General features: G+C 41.3%; 1 protein-coding gene across 3 annotated transcripts in view; it reads right to left on the bottom strand.

Annotated features, from left to right (window-relative positions):
- Nucleotides 1-5,761: 5,761 nt before the first annotated feature.
- Nucleotides 5,762-18,043, bottom strand: part of LOC138947660 (kinesin-like protein KIF28P) — a 49,858-nt gene continuing 37,576 nt past the window's right edge. The window contains exons 19-23 of one of the 3 annotated variants that reach the window (XM_070319187.1): nt 15,757-15,909; nt 15,216-15,296; nt 13,713-13,851; nt 11,569-11,735; nt 9,071-9,204 (exon numbers count right to left, since the gene is read on the bottom strand). In XM_070319187.1, coding sequence (XP_070175288.1) covers nt 11,581-11,735; nt 13,713-13,851; nt 15,216-15,296; nt 15,757-15,909 — 528 coding nt within the window. In that variant the 3' untranslated portion in view covers nt 9,071-9,204; nt 11,569-11,580. Of the gene's footprint in view, nt 9,205-11,568; nt 11,736-13,702; nt 13,852-15,215; nt 15,297-15,756; nt 15,910-18,043 lie in introns of all 3 variants that reach the window. The other 2 variants (XM_070319186.1, XM_070319188.1) reach the window with 2 other exon arrangements.

The following is an 18,043-nucleotide window of genomic DNA, read 5'->3' as shown; positions in this document are numbered from 1 at the left end:
GTTTTAATTTTTTTTATTTTTTTTATTCTTGACTTATTTGATTTAATTCCTTTCATTCTGAGCTTACTATGTGGGTAACCACGAGGTGCTTGGCATTCAGGCAATGTCAGAATGTGCCAGGTTGCAAACTATGACTGCTAGGACACTGACGGACGTGCTAAGAACCTACACTGCTGCTTTGCAATGTCTTCACTTAGTTGACTGATACGGTTTGTTTGAAAGCCATCAGTTTCAATAGCAATACCTCATGATGGCAAAAGCGGCTCAAGAGTAAACACTGCAAATTTGCTTCACACTAACTTCCGCGGCTTTTGCAAGATCCAATACTGCGGATTTGCAACACTCCATTACTGGCAAAACCTGTTTATCTGAGATCAAACACTGCAGATTTCCAAGGAGTTAGCTGGAACTATAATTTCCTGATTTTGTCCTCGTTGATTCATATCTCTCAACCCCCCCCCCCCCCCCCCCTTCCGAACTTGGGAGTGTTTAGTGCAGTAGCCTAGTACCCTGAATGTTGTGAGACAAGAGTTTTGGAGCACCCCTCCCCCTCCCTGGGACACGTGGCAGTGTAACGTTCAGCTGACCTAGACAATTGAGGTGTTACTGACTATAACTTCTACAGCACTACACGGCAAGCTATGCAAACAACTCGCCAACGACAAACTGCAACATCATATTATACACCTGCAAGTCTTTGTCTGTCGCCAAAACAAAAGCAACAGATTTGTCTGGACCCCATATGCAATCTAACAAAATCAGTACAAATACCCAGTAATATGCACAAAGGCATGTGTCCATGGACGTTTAAGAGAGAAATAAATGAAACAATCACAGTATTCACACCATGTCAGTGTCATTCGAGTTGCTTTCCTTCAGATCAGTTCCTGCCTTAGATTCCCGTTTCTCCCGTGTAAAGCATCACGGTTCTGTCCAAGCGTGCACGCGAGATAAAGGCATCCTTCCACTTTGACAATACACACATACACTATCAAACTTTGACAATACACACATACACTATCAAACTTTGACAATACACACATACACTATCAAACTTTGACAATACACACATACACTATCAAACTTTGACAATACACACATACACTATCAAACTTTGACAATACACACATACACTATCAAACTTTGACAATACACACATACACTATCAAACTTTGACAATACACACATACACTATCAAACTTTGACAATACACACATACACTATCAAACTTTGACAATACACACATACACTACTCAGTCAAACTTTGACAATACACACATACACTATCAAACTTTGACAATACACACAATGACACATACACTATCAAACTTTGACAATACACACATACACTATCAAACTTTGACAATACACACATACACTATCAAACTTTGACAATACGCACATACACTATCAAACTTTGACAATACACACAATGACACATACACTATCAAACTCAGCAGCTTAGCTGAAGCCTGCGCAGGAAGGGTCAGTTTAGTTGGACTAGTATTGTAACAGCCGGACACCTATGTCACACTACGCGGATATTGATTCATACACACAACAATGCCACTCTGCACAGGAAGCAGCCAGGCTTATATTGATTGCACGTGATCGTCCCAGTTGAAGTATGATTCCACCCCATGTAAACGGCTGGGCATAGTTTGCTGATTCAAATCATCGTCTACACACGAAGGAAGGTACTCTGCATAGATAACAGTTTTTCAAAAAAATAAAGTCACTCAGAAAGATATAACTGATTGTACGCATAAACTAGGGTTGCTTCGATGTAGGCTATCCGACGCCCACAGCATGAATCATTTTGAGGAGAGAGGTGAGCAATTTTGACACAAATTTGTTAGCATTCCTTAAGATTTCCCGAGATGCTGTCTCGTTCCCACGACAGAAGTACTCGTAAATACGACACAAAACGTTTTGTCTGTTGTTGGTTATTTTGTCTCAAATGTACATGGACATGTAAGCTTGTTCTATAGATCTACTATCTTGGGAAGGGGTATCAGTGATTGTGCAAGACAAGGGATATTAAACGCACAGTAAGCCTCCCGCAAACCATCACAGATACTGTCAGGCTTTTACACACAGTACAAACACCCTTCCATTTGGACGCTCACCAAACGGGAACATCCTAGGTGCCCTACGTAAAGAGCGAGCAATTTTGAAAGAATTAATTTTGCGGATTGTCTCTCAGACAATCTGACCGTGGTGCGCGGTTTTGGCGCTAGACCTAACTTTTAAAATCTAAATAATAAATTGACAGCTTGTTACACAAACATTCTTAAATCATAAAAGAATTCTTTTTTCATCAAGACAAGATCAGTACAATTCGAAGTTTTGAAAGTTTGAAAAAAGAAAAGCCCGGAAGCAGGGTCACGCAAGGTCGTGGTTCTCGTAGCAGACGACGGTTTATGCCTATCGCCAGTTCCTCTGAACAGTCAAAAGCCATCGCTAGAGTTCTTGTGAACTACAGCCGTTTGTTTCGTGCATAGTCAAAGGTACATAACAACGTGCTAGTGCAGATAAGCTCACATCGAGTCGCATTCAAATTACTAACTGACGACTACATTGTGAAAAGGGGAAACTGGATCACACAGGTTCACGATGGCTCAGGGGTAAGATAAACCACGCAAAAATAAATTCTTTGAAAATTGCTCGCTCTTTACGGGGGGCACCTAGGATGTTTTCAAGCGGTGAGTGTTTAAATGAAAGGGTGTTTGTACTGTGTGTAAAAGTCTGACAGCATCTGTGATGGTTTACGGGAGGCTTACTGTGCCTTTAATATTCTACAAGCATACTATATTTTTAGCCTCTTAAGGACAGGTATGGGGTCATATGATAGCGGCTGATTGTGCTACTACTATTCCAGCTTTTATATGTGGTCGTGGCTGTTTCCCTTTTCAACAGTCTCTGTCTGTGTGCACGTGCATCAGTGTGTGGCTGGTGCGTGTGTGTGCATGTACGTTTGTGTGTACGTTTGTGTGTGTGTGTGTACGTACGTTTGTGTGTGTGTGGGTGTGTGTGTAACTTTTGTGTCAGTGTGTCTGTGTGTGTGTGCGTGTGTGTACGTTTGTGTGTACGTTTGTGTGTGTGTGTGTGTGTGTGTGTGTGTGTGTGTGTGTGTGTGTGTGTGTGTGTGTGTGTGTGTGTTGTCGTTTGGCGGGTTTCGTTTGAGTGCGTGTGCGTGTGATATCCGTGTATGCCGAACGCACACGGTCGGTTAAATGTACATGTCCTATGAATGCTGTTTTCCATGGCTTCTAAGATTTTTGGTGTGACCTTCCGATGTTTGAATTCCCGTAACACTTGCTTGTGAGTCATTCGAAGTGGAATGTTGTCTCTTTTTCATCATGAAAGTATTAAAACGAGCCTGACTGCCTTGCCGCAATGGGCCCATAAATATTGGCGAAGTGACTCGCCAAATGTGTCTCTGTGTGTACTTTTGAAACATTATATCTTCCTGTCGTATGACACAACATAAAGTTTTTGTGTGTGTGTGATTTTACAGGAATTTACAGCGTGACAGAAAGATGCAAGAACTCCCTCCTTAGCGACCCAACAACTCTCATCCAATGACTACAGATGTTTGCGTGCAAAGCTACTGTGTTAGTAAAGCACTACAAACGCATGTCTATTGTTAGTAAAGGTAATCGAAATCTATATTATTATTGCAATCTAAAGATCAGTGAGTGCATCAATTACAAACGTTATGATTTATCACAGTCTACACATTTTGTTACAAAATTCACATCAAAGAAATAAGTTGTCGTTTTTTAAATAAAAAAATAAAAAGGTGGGTTAACATGATTAATCTGAAAGACAATGTACATGTACGCATGGGCACCAACTTAACAAGAGGTATTGTGTTCACATGAGTTCCATGCAAAAACACACAAGTAGGTATGATATGAATCGATGAAGTTCTACTGGCATAGAACCACCGTGAAGAATATGAACGTGATCCACAACAAAACTGCATTAGTAAATAGTTCATGTTTTTGTAAAAAAAAGGTCAGAACTAAACATAAATAAAAATAAACAAGACGGTGTTAGAAATGAGTTACATGTAAGACAGACATGCGTTTAAGTCTACAATACAACATAACCATTCTCAATACAGAGGACAAACTGTAGTAATTAACGTGTTCAACTTTAGGTTGTGCATAACTCGTAAATATGCTTTCAAAAGTGACATGATGTGCGTCTGAATAGTAATAAGGAGAGTAACAAAACCACACGCACATTTTGCGGTGTCAGTTTAAAAAAGAGGCAGACTCTGTCAGATGATATTGGGAGAGGGGAATGCGACATGGAACAGGTCAAGGCCGACAACGCAATCACACATGAGAATGATGAAGAAAAAAAGGGGGGGGGGGGGGGAGAGCCCAATGAGTTTGGAGCCCCCCCCCCTTTCCACCAATGAAAAATAGAGGTTTGCCACCAAAGGAATGAACTAAGAGGATAGAGAATAAGCAGTAGGATATAGGTGGCAGTAGCGGACGGAGGGAGAAGAAAACTGCCATTTGAAAGCAAGGCAATGGCGGAAGAATACACTTCTCAAGCTGGAAAAACGTTCAACATAGAGACACAGCACCTCCCATGAAAACTATTCTCACAATCTGCTGAGACTTTTACATGGGATAAGATCTTCCGTCTACTTGGACACATGCCAAAAATCAACATCCTCAGTGACCGTTTCCTGTTCAGATTGAGGTGGGTTTTTTCTGAATTAATTTCACAAAAAGCACTTTGCATAAGTGAGCACCCTGGCTGCTGACCTTTGGTATGTGTTTGGGTGGAGGCAAGGTCTTATCACGTGTAAAAGTCTGGGACCGCTCTTTGAATTGTTTACACAGGAAGGACTGTGCCTTTAAAGCCACCTGCTCCATCTCTGGGTAGATATTGGGTCCAGTTTAGAAACTCTATCCATTGCATGAAGTTCATGTTTTAACCCCTGCAATTATAATTGTACAGCCCACCTCAGTTCATGGACGATCTGAGCTTTAGCAGGGGGAAGGAGAAGAAAGGGGTGTCTGGGGCCCAGACAGTCAATAGGGTGTTTGTTTGGTTCATATGCAAACACACACACACAGACAGACATGCATTCTATCACACACAGACACAGACACAGACACTCACGCAAACCCAAGTAATGCACAGGTGAACAATAATGTGACAGCATCAATCGGAAAGACCAGGGGGAGGGGGGGGGGGGGGGGTTGTGAGTGATGTGGGAGGAGTCAGTTTGTCAGGAGAAGAATACAGGTGTCAAGAAATGCTGATACACTCCAGCCACTTTCTCAGCACCTGCCAGATCTTCCTACAGTCAGTCGCCAGGCACACACACATACCATGCATCCACTTCAGTGTGGACAAATGATTTTGATCAAAAAAGTTGCCGTTTGCAGTTCTTTAGGTGTGTTTGTGTTGTAGCTGTAACCTATGCAATGTCCCTACAGGAAATCTGTGATATAGATCGCGGGTTTGGCTTTTTCTTGTAAAAACAAACCTTTGCTCATTCTTTGTCCAAAAAAAAGTTTGTTAATTTTATGTAAATTTGCAAGGATAAATTAATCAGTAACATGAAATCTATGTTAAAATGAAGACATGACAGCATAGTATGTACCTGTACCATATCAGTATAAGTAGATTAACAAGATATGTAAGTCGATACTCATTAGTAAATCAAACAGTGAACAAGCACATATAAACAAATCACCTGCAGTTCAAAGTTCACAGTAGAATGTCATTTTATTTTTTTTTTTTTTACAAAACAAACCGAGTATGCATTTAATAATCTCATTTCTTTTTATAACACAGCCTGCACAGTTTCTGGAAAGGAACCATTTTTAACAGCATAATACTCTTGATATAAACACAATTTACTTATTTTCTTTCCCTCATACAATGTAACGCTTTCTTGCACTGATCACAAATATGGATATAAAATAAAAAGACGACATGAGTAACATTAAACCCGTCACATATCACAAATGAGCAGAGGCATCACACACACATAAAGCAAAATCTCTAGTAAAGAAAATCTTCAAAAGAAGTGACAAAATGCTGCTGTAATACATTTAAAAGGCCGGCTTTATTATGTTTTTTTAAAGGATTAAAATTCTACAAAATAAAAATCCCATTCAGGTCTGGGCGGAATATGTGTACAAATATAGTTGTGCACGTCATGGAATGAACTTAGTACATTAAAGGGAATGTCAAGTCTATCACATACTTCACAAACAAGAGATATTTATCACCTCAATACAAAACTGTACATATTATGCACTGTTGAAATATACATGCATTGAGCATTTCATTGGTTAAGAGATCATTTAACTGTTGCTTAAAAATTTGTTATAGAAGATAAACAACAAAAGTAATGAGGCTTTTCGCTGCTCCTTTTCAGCAAATGAAATTCTAATCTCTTCTTCTTCTTCTTCGTTCATGGGCTTAGACTCCCACGTTCACTCATGTTTTCAGCACGAGTGGATTTTTACGTGTATGATCGTTTTTACCCCGCCATTCAGGCAGCCATACGCCGATTTCGGGGGAGGCATGCTGGGTATTTTCGTGTTTCTATAACCCACCGAACTCTGACATGGATTACAGGATCTTTTCCGTGCGCACTTGGTCTTGTGCTTGCGTGTACACACGAAGGGGGTTAAGACACTGGGAGATCGGAAAAATCTCCACTCTTAATCCACCAGGCGGCAGCGACCGGGATTCGAACTCACGACCTCCCGATTAGGAGGCCGACGTCTTACCACCACGCCACTGCGCCCGTCGAAATTCTAATAAAATGTCAAATTTCAGTGTGTAAAAACTACATAAAAACATGAAAATTGAGGAGAAAAAAAACAAGCCTCTCAATCTGGCTTATCCAAATGCATGCCAAGTAGAAATAACAAAGTATTGCAATAATTTAAGACTCTTGATATTGAAAGAAAACTAGGAAAGGATTGACAAAAATGTTTTCATTGCAACAAATTCAAAGAACATCTTTCTTGTTTTGTTTTGTGGTCTTCTTCACCTGTTTGTATCTGAACAATTGCACAGACAATAAGTAAAACAGGAGAAAAAAAAACTTGCATCTAGACGCTACACATTCATAGCAAAAGCCAATGAGCAGTTCAGGAAACATTAAAAATATATATTTTCAAAAAATTAAGAAAAAGAAGAATAAAACAGCAATGATACTTTAGCAGCAACACAGAAAATGCTTTTTCCCCGAAAGATTGTCCTTGTGAATAAAGAGCAGTACAATGTACTGTAAAGCACAGACAAAGCAAACCTTCAATGCTAAGGAACATGATGCATACAATCTCAATCAGCTCAGCAAACACACTAACAATTCTCTACAAATCAGCACAACTGGCCAGCACGACCAAAAAGGCAAGTTACTGCAGAAAGAAACACACCTTCCTACAAACATTCAGCAGAAGACAAGGAGACACAGTGTGTATACTTTCACCTCAACAGTGCTACTACAACTTGAACATTAACAGAATAGAAGAATCGTAAATAAATAACTTTACAAAAAATATGCAAAGAGAAAATGGGCCATGTGTATTGAAAACAAACAAGTCGCATAAGGCGAAATTACTACATTTAGTCGAGCTGTGGAATTCACAGAATGAAACTGAACGCACTGCATTTTTTCACAATGACCGTAGTCCGCCGCTCGCACTAAAGGCAGGTAATTGACGAGCCTGTTTAGCGCGGTAGCGGTTGAGCTGTGCTGAATAGCACGCTTTTCTGTACCTCTCTTCGTTTTAACTTTCTGAGCGTGTTTTTAATTCAAACATATCATATATATATGTTTTTGGAATCAGGGACCGACAAGGAATAAGATAAAATTGTTTTTAAATCGATTTCGGACATTTGATTTTAATCATAATTTTTAAATTTTTAATTTTCAGAGCTTGTTTTTAATCCGAATATAACATATTTATATGTTTTTGGAATCAGAACATGATGAAGAATAACATAAACGTAATTTTGGATCGTTTAAAAAAAAAAAAAATTAATTACAATTTTGGGATTTTTAATTAATTTTTAAGCCACCAAGCTGAAATGCAATACCAAAGTCCGGCCTTCATCAAAGATTGCCTGGCCAAAATTTCAATCAATTTTATTGAAAAATGAGGGTGTGACAGTGCCGCCTCAACTTTTACAAAAAGCCGGATACGACGTCATAAAAGACGTTTATCAAAAAAATGAGAAAAAAAAGTCTGGGGGTATCATACCCAGGAACTCTCATGTAAAATTTCACAAAGATCGGTCCAGTAGTTTACTCTGAATTGCTACACACACACACACACACACACACACACACACACACACACACACACCCCGACCCTCGTCTCGATTCCCCCTCTATGTTAAAACATTTAGTCAAACCTTGACTAAATGTAAAAAGAGTAAGTCAGTTGAAACTGAACCTCATACAGGAATATTCACAGCATCTGAGGATTTTCTTTTTAATACTATAGATCGATCAGTAAACAGAACACACCAGCCGTTTATTTCAAATGTTCATTTTGACAGCACTAAGCAACTTTTTGGCAAACAAATTTCAACCAATTTCATGAATAACCATTATCAAATTTCAAATATTTTTGGCCAGCCAAAAATAAAGTGTCCAGAACATACTATATCACATGTGATCAGGGAAAAGAACTACAAGTAAATGTAACACCAGGAAATACAGTGTATATACTTCTCATGTATCTTTTTTACCCTCCCACAGCAACAGAAAACAAAACAGCAACAGCGAAGAACACAAAAAAAGAAAAATGCCACCACCACTGAGCCAACAAAACATTACAGAGATACCATGAAGGCAAATGCTTCAGGGAAGCAAATCAAGTAGTGTTCAACTGATCATTTCCTTTAAGGGGGGGGGGGGGGGGGGGGATAGGGGAGAAGTGTGAAGAAAAAAACCAAGACGAGGATGTGCAAAGCCAATCTACAAAACGACACAGGTAGATGACTTCTTGTAGGGGGTGTTACCAGACGACAAGCGACGACGTGGGACAGGGTCTTTCTTTGGTTTGGGGGTGACTGGCTCTGACTTGGTCTTCTTCTCATCGTCTGAGGAGGAGTCCGAATCATCCCCTTTCTTCGACTTGGGCTTCTTCTTCTTTTCCTTATAACTTGAAGAGGACGACGACGTATCATCATCATCATCTGCAACATTTAAAGAGAGGTTTTTAGGTAAGCTGTGACTAGTTATGCTGTGGGCATTCTTTAAAACTCAAAAGTGCATGCAAATCTTCCTCGATCCTCAGAACACACCTGCAATGAGTGCAGCTAGGCTGGATTTTTTTTTTACAGCTGTGGATCAGTATACGCCAGACCAAAGAACTCAAAAGCAAAGAACCGCCTGACATCAACACTCCCATGTGCTACTTTGCTTTAACTGTGCAAGTCAGTGTTTCTTTTTCTCAACAACTGTTGAAGTCTACTTAATGTCTTCAGAGCACATAACCAAAAAGTCCCAAAAAGTTTAACTCATTGCCGTTGCACATTTCACACTTGTTATTGGCAGGGGAAAACAGTGTGGATCACGCTTTTTCTGTGTTGCAGATCCAAGCCATTCCAGTGTATCTCAACTGTTTGCAGATGTAGCTTTAATTAATACTGTGAAAAAGGGTACTCATGCATTGTCTTGGGTGTTTAATGTTCTGAAATCTACTGGCCATATAAAATTTCATCTCACACGGCATCACTGCAGAGCGCCTAGAACTGTACCCACGGAATATGCGCGATATAAGCCTCATTGATTGATTGAAATACACTGTCCCATAGGCCATCATGCACTGTTTAATAAGCAATCAATATGTTAATACTGTCTAGTATCAGTGGTTCAACATTGCGACACAATGTATGCAGATCAGCCAACTGAACGATCAATGCAAGTATTTGAATACAAGAGTATGTCGCACACAACCAACACACACATTTGGTTACAAGCGGGATGTAAGCACCTCCAGACTTGAGGTTAAGAAGCAAATTGGAGGGTGGAAATGTAGAGAAGCAGGTACAAAGAGACTCTTATTGCCTGAAGCATTCCTTCACTCGTGTTGACCTAAACCTTGTACACAACTGTTCATTGTGAATATCCACACACTTTCAGGAACTTCCAAAAATCCACAGTGATTAGTGAAACTAGACTCCAATAGACATATGGACAGAAAAAGAACACAGTCTGAGATAAAGTTAGTAAACAGAGTTATAGAAAAAAAGTAATGAACAATTTAGAATAAGTAGTTGGATCAAGTCTCCACTTTGTATCAAATTTTATTTTACACAAGATAGTAAAACAAAATAATCAAAATGAACAGGAAAAGCTTTTTTTTTTAAACTGTATTTTGAATTCATTAACAAATCGACAGGTTCAAAAATTGTCAATAAGGAGCGACCATTTCGGTTTTTTCGTTGTGCAGCTAATACAAAAATATGTCAAAGTGAAACTTTTATTACCTCTGGTATGGTCTGAGCGTGAGCTAACTTTTGTACATAAATTTATGTCAATTCCTTGTTACTCCTACTTCTGAGAGTAATAAATACGTAGTTACATGCCGAGTCTCAGTGATTATTAAAAATAATGGTCGAAGTTAGCGGATCATGAAAAATGCGAGCTTCAGCGAACGAAAAAATCATTAACAGGACCGTCAGGTGTCGTAAGGCAAAATGCGAGCGCCCGTCATCTCCGATACCGTCATCTCTGTTACCGTCATCTCCGATACTGTCATTTGCAGGCCAAAATAGGATGCCATTTTTGACGTGTTTGTTGACAAACTGCGTCGGGGATTGATCTAAAACATTGTGTACATTGCCAAATCATATATGTTTGAAAGAGCAAGACCTGCTCTCTATTCTAACCAATGGGCATTTATGTACAATGCATGGACAGACGCTCAACTCTGCTATCGTCAAGCCACTGTGTTATATTTATCTCATTTGAAACCATTCATTCACTAGCTTCCCTTGAATGTGTCATAACAATAGCTGAGCTTCCTGTCAGAAAAAAATATTATACTGGCCTCTCCTTGCTGTATTATAGAATTAAAATATTTGCAGAAATAAGGAACGCGCATACAATTGTTAGGCAGTAGGGAGGTGAGAAGTGAATAATGTCCACTCTGATAGGGAAGGGTACAGGTACAGGCATACACAACTAACACGCAGTACCGTCACATATATATTTCAATGCCTTTCTTCCATGCAGGAATACGCAATCAAGAAGTCAAAAAATAGAGCCAAGTATTCAGATTGTTCCCCTTTCATTAGCTGTCCCTGTTACTGACCATGCAAACCACAGCAGAGATTTGCGTCAGTTGATGCGCAAGACTTTCTGGTGTTAGTAGTACAAAAGATACGTACAGCAGCCCAGAATGCAATATGTACACAACATTGTACAACCCCTGCCACAGGAAACCATTGATCGGCAAGCAGAAAAGGTCAGTACGGCATTGCTACCTATAGTTAGAAGCACTTACGCCATCCTACATTGGCATGATGGTACAGGTATCAAGTCTATCAAAATACCTGCGTGCTAGCTCAGGAACTAAAGCTAAGTTTTCCCTTGCGGCAACAGAGACAGGCGACAGGGAACCACCCCCAGTGGGCAGTGTGCTTGTTACTGCTGTTACTTTCATCACGATCCTTGGAGAGCTCTGAATCTGATCCCACCTCGCTTTCTCCTTCATCTTCATCTGAAGGATCAATTGAAATGATACAGTGGAAACCCCTTTTGGTTAGTTAGTTAGTTAGTTAGCTGTTGCTTTTCGGGTCCAGCGGACCATGATAGGCCAAATCAGGACCCCACAAGTTAATTTACACATTTTTAGATTAAAAGTTTTGTATTTTGTACTGGACATGTTGTCGGCACAGCAGGAAATTCGCTGAAACGGTCTTTTAACTATTCATGGCTGACCCTTTTTGGTTGGTTAGACTGTGACCTTGACAGCAAAGAGAACATACTGCTTTGTCGAATCTGTGTTGAAACGGACTTTTTTTCTCAGTATTTTATTTTCTAGTCAAATCATGCAGTTTGTGAGACAATCAAAAAAAGAGTGCTGAAGGTTTTGGTTGCTTTTTAGATGTTTGTTTCGTTTTGTGTGTGTCCTATTTGGAACTAGACTAATAAAACAATGTATGCAAAAATGTTCGGTGTGTATATATACAATACATTGTATGTGTGTATGGTTTTTTTTTCTGTTTTTTTTTCTTCGTCTTTACACCTGTTCCTTTGTCCCGTTGTGCTCTCACACCGCCCCGTCCCTGCACTCGCTGCTTCAACCACCTCTGAATTTCTTTCCGCTGCCAGACTTGTCGATTTTACAGACACTCCAGGGGTGGGATGTCGGGTCGCTGCAGTAGGCTACCCTCGGAAGATGACACTGCACTTCTGCTGAGTCACTTCGACGGTGTTCAGTTGTGGGTCTGTCCCGAGCTAACGGATGCAGCCCACTACCTACTATGCCCCCATACAAACGACATTGACTTTAAGCAAGTTGACTGACTGAGTGAGCGTCCCCTCCAGAGAGCAGACCGCCACCACGTCACACGTTGAAGACTGACAGCAGAACTACTATACTAGGGAAGGATCGAACAGGAACACTGAGACCAAGGTCACCATGAGAGCTCCGGGCATGAAGGGCCACAAGAGCAAGGACAATTTATATTTTGGATGATTAAAGAGATGAGGATGATTATAATGATGATGCTTTGGATTTCCAATTTGGTTTGAGACTACGTGACAGGGCAGCACTTTACGCTTACTGTCATAATATAGCCTGGCGTCAACCAGGCCCGATAACTGCCGCACCTGCGGTGTTGGTCAGGTATACAGAACCTGAGCACCCTCAAAGTCGCATTCGTTAAGTGAATTACACTCGGCTGTGCGATCCCAGCCTTCCCATAGGAACCATAGCACTTCCACTCTGCGTAGGAGCCGACCGTAGCCCAAAAAACCCACATGACCCTGATGGGATTGGAACCCACACCTCCCGGCCCGCAGCGCTAACCACTGCGCTACGGGGGCCGGTGTATGTGTGTATGTTAAAGCATGTGTGTGTGCACACGATTTTGGAGCCATTCCATGGACAGTGTTTTGCACAAAATTATGATGTCCTATTGAAATTTCTGAAAGCGGTCAAATGTCCTATTGATTCTGAAGAGCTCAGGACATTTTGTCCTATTGGTGTGAATTTGTAACAACATCCCTGTGACTAATAAGACTGCTACGCTGTACTGATCGAAGGTATATAATTCTTGAAAACCAAGCAGGAAGCAGAATAGCTACCAGAACAGGGATACTGCAGCTGCTGGTTGATGTAATGAGTTGCGCCACGTTGACAGACAGCAACGCTGCCGCATGTCTTATTAGGGTTCATTCATTGTGAATAAAGAAAAAGCGCCATCTTTTTTATACTTTGGATTAATGCATGTGTCAGAACATTTCTAGATCAACAGACTTCTGGTGAAAATGTTATTTTTGAAGGTGCAGCAAAATGTGACGTGACCTTTAACAAGATCCGAGAAAAACAATAGGCAATGCACCAGGGTGTATTCCTTATATACAGGAAAAACGCCTACAAGAAGTGCACCTACAAGAAATGCACCCACTGTTGGTGGACATTGACGCCTTCTGCCGAATTAAGTGTAGTGTGACACGTACCAACATTTACCTTTCTCCAGCGGGATGAGCTTGATACACTTCTGGGCAGCGTCCTCGGTGGGCGCGTGGTAGATGTCAGAAATCAGCTTGGTCCGCAGCTTCTTCTTCTTGTGCTCCTCCGCCACCTCCAGCATCTCACGCATGTGGCGCTGAAACACACACACAACCTGACATCACTACCAGCATCTCACGCATGTGGCGCTGAAACACACACACAACCTGACATCAATACCAGCATCTCACGCATGTGGCACTGAAACACACACACACAACCTGACATCACTACCAGCATCTCACGCATGTGGCGCTGAAACACACACACAACCTGACATCACTACCAGCATCTCACGCATGTGGCGCTGAAACATACACACACAACCTGACATCACTACCAGCATCTCACGCATGTGGCGCTGAAACATACACACACAACCTGACATCACTACCAGCATCTCACGCATGTGGCGCTGAAACATACACACACAATCTGACATCACTACCAGCATCTCACGCATGTGCCGCTAAAACACACACACACAACCTGACATCACTACCAGCATGTGGCGCTGAAACACACACATAACCCAAATAATGTACTTTCACAATAGAAATAATAAATTTTTAAAAAGGTATGTCATAGTAACGTTTCATTGTGACAAAACAAAACATTACGGTCACATTGGGAAATTGAAAACATCTTGGAGTGTTGACAATTCCAGACCTGTTTACCCCCATAAGTGTTTTGGAGTAATGCTCAGCCCCAAAAATAGTAATCCTGGCACAAAAATAGTAATCATCCAGCATTCGTCGCCAATTACAACGCACATGACAACTGTGTCTGCGAAACGCAATCATGCACATATATCCATCATTCACAAACAAAACACATCAGTCAGTTTTTCTAGTCATCATAATTTCAAAGAAGATCACATCAAAAGCACATGCATCACTGATTCTTTTTCTCGTAGAAGGCCTTTTTCAGTGTGTCATTAAGCGCTTCTCTACTGTACTTGCGCTTGCCGAATGAGTGAGGGCGAGACTTCACCACTAGAATAAGGCTCTCCAGCGTCTCATCAGACAGACATGATCTCTGGTCAGTCCTGTGCCTTTTCACCCCATTTTGCCATTGAAAAAAACAATGTCAAACATGTGAATTGATTAAATTTTTTTAACATTTTTTTTATTTATGAAAATCGTAGTCTTGACACGGATAGCGGAATGGCGTATTTTTTGCAGAAAATCGTAATAAATTACGCCAAAATCGTAAGGGTAAACAGGTCTGCAATTCAGGTGGTAAAGCAAAGCAGACCCACTGGTCCACAACCCCCCCCCCCCCCCCCTCCCTTAAAAATGCTTTAAAAATTGTCATATCTATGAAATCTGGCGCATTACATCTCCTTTGACATCCTATCCTGTTTACTGATCTTCATACATTTCCTGCAGAGAGACAGGTAGAACATGTTGTGTATGGTTCATAGCATATGGTTCATTATACATGGTTCATAACACATACCAGTTTGTTTTCCAACTTCTCCTGTCTCTTCCTCAGCATGGTAGCCTCCATCATGTACTTCATCTTGTCTCCGTCAAACCTCTGCAAATAAAATTAACAGTCTGTGTTGTTCTTTGTGTGTTGTTCTTTGTGTGTTGTTCTCAAGACAACAAAGCTGCTTAGAGGCTACAACTTTTGTCGTTATTGTGATAACATTGTGTGCATAAGTGCATATCATCAATCATAAAGCAAAAACTGCCCTCAACTAAAAAAATGAAATGGTGGAGTGTCTATGGATTTAGTTTCCATCAAAGCAAAAACTACCACAAACCAAATAGAAAAATAATCTGTTCTCTTATTTTGTTTCAATTTTTATTCCTAATTCAAGTCCGTAGTTTGAAAATGCGTATATTTGTTCACGAAAAGCTGGCACTGGCACTCACATTTTCTGACTGGATATTTAAATCAACTGCTTTCTAAATTATGAGTTATTCAGTAAGAAAAACCATTCAGAACAAACATGGACATGTTTAATGGTGTTGATGATGTCACTAATCCTGACCTTGACATTGGTATTGGCAACACTAGCCTCGCCCTTGGTGCGGGAGTCAGTGAGATTGGCCAATCGGGTGTTGACGCTCTTCTTGACCTTGGGTGGTTTCTGCTTGCCCCAGATCTGGATCATGAGGGCGCCCTCCTGCAGGTAGTCCAGGGCCTGTCCACACAGCACAGCATGACTCACAACAGTTCACATGTTCTGCCAGCCATGCACACATTGGGTACTGAGCTAATGGAAAAGGGTTGAACCAGCGGGCAGAAGGGCTTTTTATGAAATTCATAGATATAAACAACAAGAACAGATAAGTTGGTAGGTCTGTACGTGAATGACCAAATGGATGAACCAATTTTGTTTCATGAGAGATAAGTTTCCAGAAAGCAACACGAATCAGCTACTCTTCTTCTCACCGGTGTGCTGTCTACCGACGTACCGAAAGCATGGAGCTACAATAAATAGCTCACGCTATGACAGGGAGCCAACTCCGTCAATGCAGAGCAGCTTTCTGTGAAAAGGATTACTGCGTTACCCTATCACACATGCACCTACGGCTACCCATTCACACTACACAGCCTGTTAAGGGTTAATTCGAAAATTTTAAGAATAAATTTTCATTTGATTAATATACTTACCCGAATCACATAAAGCATTGACGCAGTCTGAGATGCTAAGGTCTGAAAAGGCTACCCGTCTTAAACAATTTTAAAGGGAAGCAACCCCACCACAAAAAGTGTAAATGGAGCCTTGGTAATGACCACAGACCCGGGGAGTTACCTCCCATTGGTGTGTACTACGTCACTACCGCTCCTCAACACATGGTCAAGATCATACGGCTTTAAAGAAACTAAAAAACCATAAGCGGGGTTGGTGGGAGGGCATAAACTATGTGATTCGGGTAAGTATATTAATCAAATGAAAATTTATTCTTAAAATTTTCGATTAAATTACATATTCTTACTCCGAATCACATAAAGCAGATAGCTTCAACAAGGCGGTGGGAAAGAAAAATCTAACTCACTCTAAAAATCCTTGCCAGAAACTGGCCCGCTGCCAACAAGTCAGGAAGGGCCCGGTGGGAAAGAAAAATCTAACTCACTCTAAAACCCTTGCCAGGAACTGGCCCGCTGCCAACAAGTCAGGAAGGGAGCCGAACCGTCCTTATTGACAGCCGCGATGTCTCTCAGGCAAAAACTTGTTAAAGACAACTTCAGAGAGCCAGTAAGCTGTGCCCAACACTTCGTCCAAACTCCCAGACCGTAAAACAGCCCTGGATTTAATGAACCCGAGCCGAGTCGAGGGGAAAGACAAGCTGCACCCCCCCCCCCTCCCCCCTTCTATTGGAAGGAAATGCCAATGCCCTGGAACGATCCGTGCATAAGGTTGTCCACTCAGTGCTGAGTAGGACGAACCCTCAAGGTGACCGTAAGACAATCATGCCAAAGTATGCAAACTTTGGGATGGAGAGAAGACTGAAAAGGCCTGTGAGATAGAAGTCAGCTCAAGAGAAGAGTGACCGATCTCCACACAAAGAGAGAGAGAGAGACGCCTGAGTACAAGATAACCAGAGTCCAACTCGATAGGAAAAGCTCAATAAAGAGCAAAAGCGTTCCTAAAATCCCAAGAACGTGAAGAAATGCTCACCCTCCAATGCACGCGCCTGTACTGCTTCTCTGCGTTAGAGTCCAAGTCTAACCAAGACAAGAAACATAGTACTCCTGGGTAGTGACAGAAAAACGCCAAAGAAAGAAACTGGCTGCTATCTTTGACATTGTCACCCATAAAGCATGCTTGAGAAGGGTGCCGTAACCAGCAGTCTAGCTGCCCTCAAAAGAGATGGTCGCCAGTTATCCTCTACCAGTCCCTGCGAAAGCAGAGAGAGATAGTACGAGGAAGCAGCGACTTACGATTGTGCGTAAGCAACCGGAAGTGCGGAAGTCACAGTGGTAGAAGCCTGGTGTGACCGGTGACCATGAACAAAATGGCTAAAAGCCATAGTGTCCGCAGTTCAGTCTGCTTGTAGGTAATTGAATGTGAATCAAAAACCCCAAAACAGAAAACAAGACTGGTAAGCATACACGGAAAACCGTGAAGCCGACCAGTCATAAGACTCCCGAGACAAGAGTTCTCAGGAAAAAACTGGAAGTTAACCTTCGCGGCCAAATCAAGAGCCTTCCTGAGTTTGGGCAAAAAACCAAAACGCGTCTGTCTACCTCTGAAAGACTGAGGGCCAGACGCGGAGATCAACGGGCAAACGCCGTAGTCATAGTTGCCTGTGGTAGAAGGGTGACTGTAA

The sequence above is a fragment of the Littorina saxatilis genome, linkage group LG14 (assembly GCF_037325665.1).
Source record: "Littorina saxatilis isolate snail1 linkage group LG14, US_GU_Lsax_2.0, whole genome shotgun sequence".
NCBI lineage: Eukaryota > Metazoa > Mollusca > Gastropoda > Littorinimorpha > Littorinidae > Littorina > Littorina saxatilis.
Note: the sequence above shows the minus strand (reverse complement) of the source record. Positions and strands in the feature narration are given on the sequence as shown.